At 44.4% G+C, this 2,222-nt stretch overlaps 1 protein-coding gene across 1 annotated transcript in view; it reads right to left on the bottom strand.

Annotated features, from left to right (window-relative positions):
* Positions 1-2,222, bottom strand: part of LOC108797175 (galactosylgalactosylxylosylprotein 3-beta-glucuronosyltransferase 1-like) — a 111,780-nt gene that overhangs the window by 4,208 nt on the left and 105,350 nt on the right. Inside the window, exon 5 of the mRNA XM_018568752.1 lies at positions 1,311-1,420. Coding sequence (XP_018424254.1) covers positions 1,334-1,420 — 87 coding nt within the window. The 3' untranslated portion in view covers positions 1,311-1,333. The remainder of the gene's footprint in view (positions 1-1,310; positions 1,421-2,222) is intronic.

Raw genomic sequence — 2,222 nt, 5'->3', positions numbered from 1 at the left:
GGGGTGTGTGTGTGTGTGTGTGTGTGTAGGTTGCACTCCCGCATGCAATCACAAGCGATGGGGCGCCTGAACGCTTGTATGTAAACAGCCATCGCTGGCTGTTTACATTGAAAGATGATTTCTTTCAATGATGATGATTTCCCGTTCGTGCGCGCCGCCTGGCGGTGGGCACGAGCGTGGCGTTTAAAAACGCCCACCCGCATTCAAGAAACCGCTGTCCGGCCGTTTAATTACCACGGCCGGACAGCAGGTGGTTAAACAAATAGTGAAATTAAAAAAGAAATAAAGATATTGAAAAAAAGAAAAAAAACAAAACAATGGGGGCGGAGCTAGCAGTGACAGCTAGCTTTGCCCAACGTTTCCTATTGGCCGGCACTTTCTAGAGTCTTCTAGCAGGTCCCAGCCAATGAATAACAACTGGGCATGACGTCACGGCCGGCTCCGCCCAGTTGTTGTTGTTTAATGACAGATCAGCACCCCCAGGTCATTTGAGGACGCTGATGCCTTTGGCAGGCCGTTCGCCCCACTTCAGCTGCCACTTCGGCTCAGTCAAGCTGAAGCATATGCCTTCAGCTCGGCTGCCTTTGGGAACCTAAGGGCTCCGGCGGCCGAAGGATCAGCCGAAGGTACGGCTGAATTCTTCGGTTCTTTCGTCAATAACCCTCTTAGATACATTTTTGCACATTTTTATGTTGAGAACACTAGGGGGTCTGTTAAAAAAAAAAATCAAAAAAAAAATCACAGGGCTGTTTGTTTCATGTAGTAAAATATGTATATCTTGCTGCACTCCTTACCGGATCTCTTAGAAGATAGTATAGATGAATGGGTGCTCGCAGTGACCACGGAGGCACCGTGAAACATACGAAATGGTAAAGGATGTCACCAGCACACCAAGCTGTTAGCTATTGAATGGCAATGTTTGTCATTCAAATGGACATTTGCTGAATCTAACGTTGGTGACATTCTTTACCATTTCGTTTTCATGTAATATCACATGACACATGGGGCTAATAAGCATAGGAAACAAGTGTTTATTTTCTATGCTCCTCTGCACCATCTAGTGACCAAAATATGATATTACATGAACAAAAAAACATTCAAAATTACATTCCCTTGTAAAAAAAAACAACAATTAAAGAACGTTAGTTTTGGCATATATCTGCACAGATTAAACATTCGCAGATATTCGCAGAGTAGGGGTCCCTGTGGATAGTTTATCGACAGATCCTCTTGGGGCTACACACTCCAGCTTTCTATAAGCAAATCAAAGGTTAGAATGCATTTTTAAAATACAGATTTAGTGGCAACACTTACGCAGCGGTAAGCTCCATGTCTACACTTCAATGTTCATGTCGGTAAATCCTCTTTTCCCTTCATTGACCAGCGTAGGTCTTTCAGTCCTTGTGTGCCAGACCAAAACCTGTACATAAGAGCAAAAGAAAGTATTCAAGTAAAGGGTAGCAAACTGAACAGGCTGAGATGTTTGAGGAGCTGGAGTATATTGGGTATACAGTATGTTTTACACTGTACCTTCTATCAGTAAGGCCCCTTCCCACGTATGCATTGTGGTAACATGCAATAAAACACGTTACCGCATGTGTTGTGGTGCTATTCATTTAAAAAAGCACCCCAACGTATGTCACAGTGAGTGACGACAGACCTGCATTGTAGTAGATAAAGCACGTGTTACCGCATGTGTTGTGGTGACATTAATTTAGAAGAGCACACCAACGTATGTCACAGTAGGTGACGGCAGACCTGCATTGTAGCACACTGTGCATTTGTGGTGCGCTGTGTTAAAAAAAAAAGACGCAGGTAATATTTTTGTTCTGCTGTCATGTATTGGACAACACAGCCAACTTGCTGACCTGACTATTCTCTATTGCAGTTAAGAAATACAGAATAGTCATGTCTAGTCTGTGATTGGCAGAAGACCACTTATGAATTATCACTTTGTTCTCTCTTGCTCTCAGCATATTTCTTGTCCACACATGTGCATGCAGCTGAGCCTGATTGGCTCCTAGTTCTGCCCCTCCCTCTCCCAGTCTATACCTGGGATTCAAGAAGGCTGATGTCAGGACCAATTCAAGTACAGTACTTGGTTGCCAATCAGCTGCACTCACTGCTCAGAAGATGATTCTGCACCCAACATGGCCACCCAGGGTTCAAATATTGGCTGGTTCACAGGTGTGTACGGCCAGCTTTAGGACTCTATCCCCCCC

Source organism: Nanorana parkeri, unplaced genomic scaffold, assembly GCF_000935625.1.
Source record: "Nanorana parkeri isolate BGI_ZX_2015 unplaced genomic scaffold, ASM93562v1 scaffold1239, whole genome shotgun sequence".
NCBI classification, from domain to species: domain Eukaryota; kingdom Metazoa; phylum Chordata; class Amphibia; order Anura; family Dicroglossidae; genus Nanorana; species Nanorana parkeri.
Note: the sequence above shows the minus strand (reverse complement) of the source record. Positions and strands in the feature narration are given on the sequence as shown.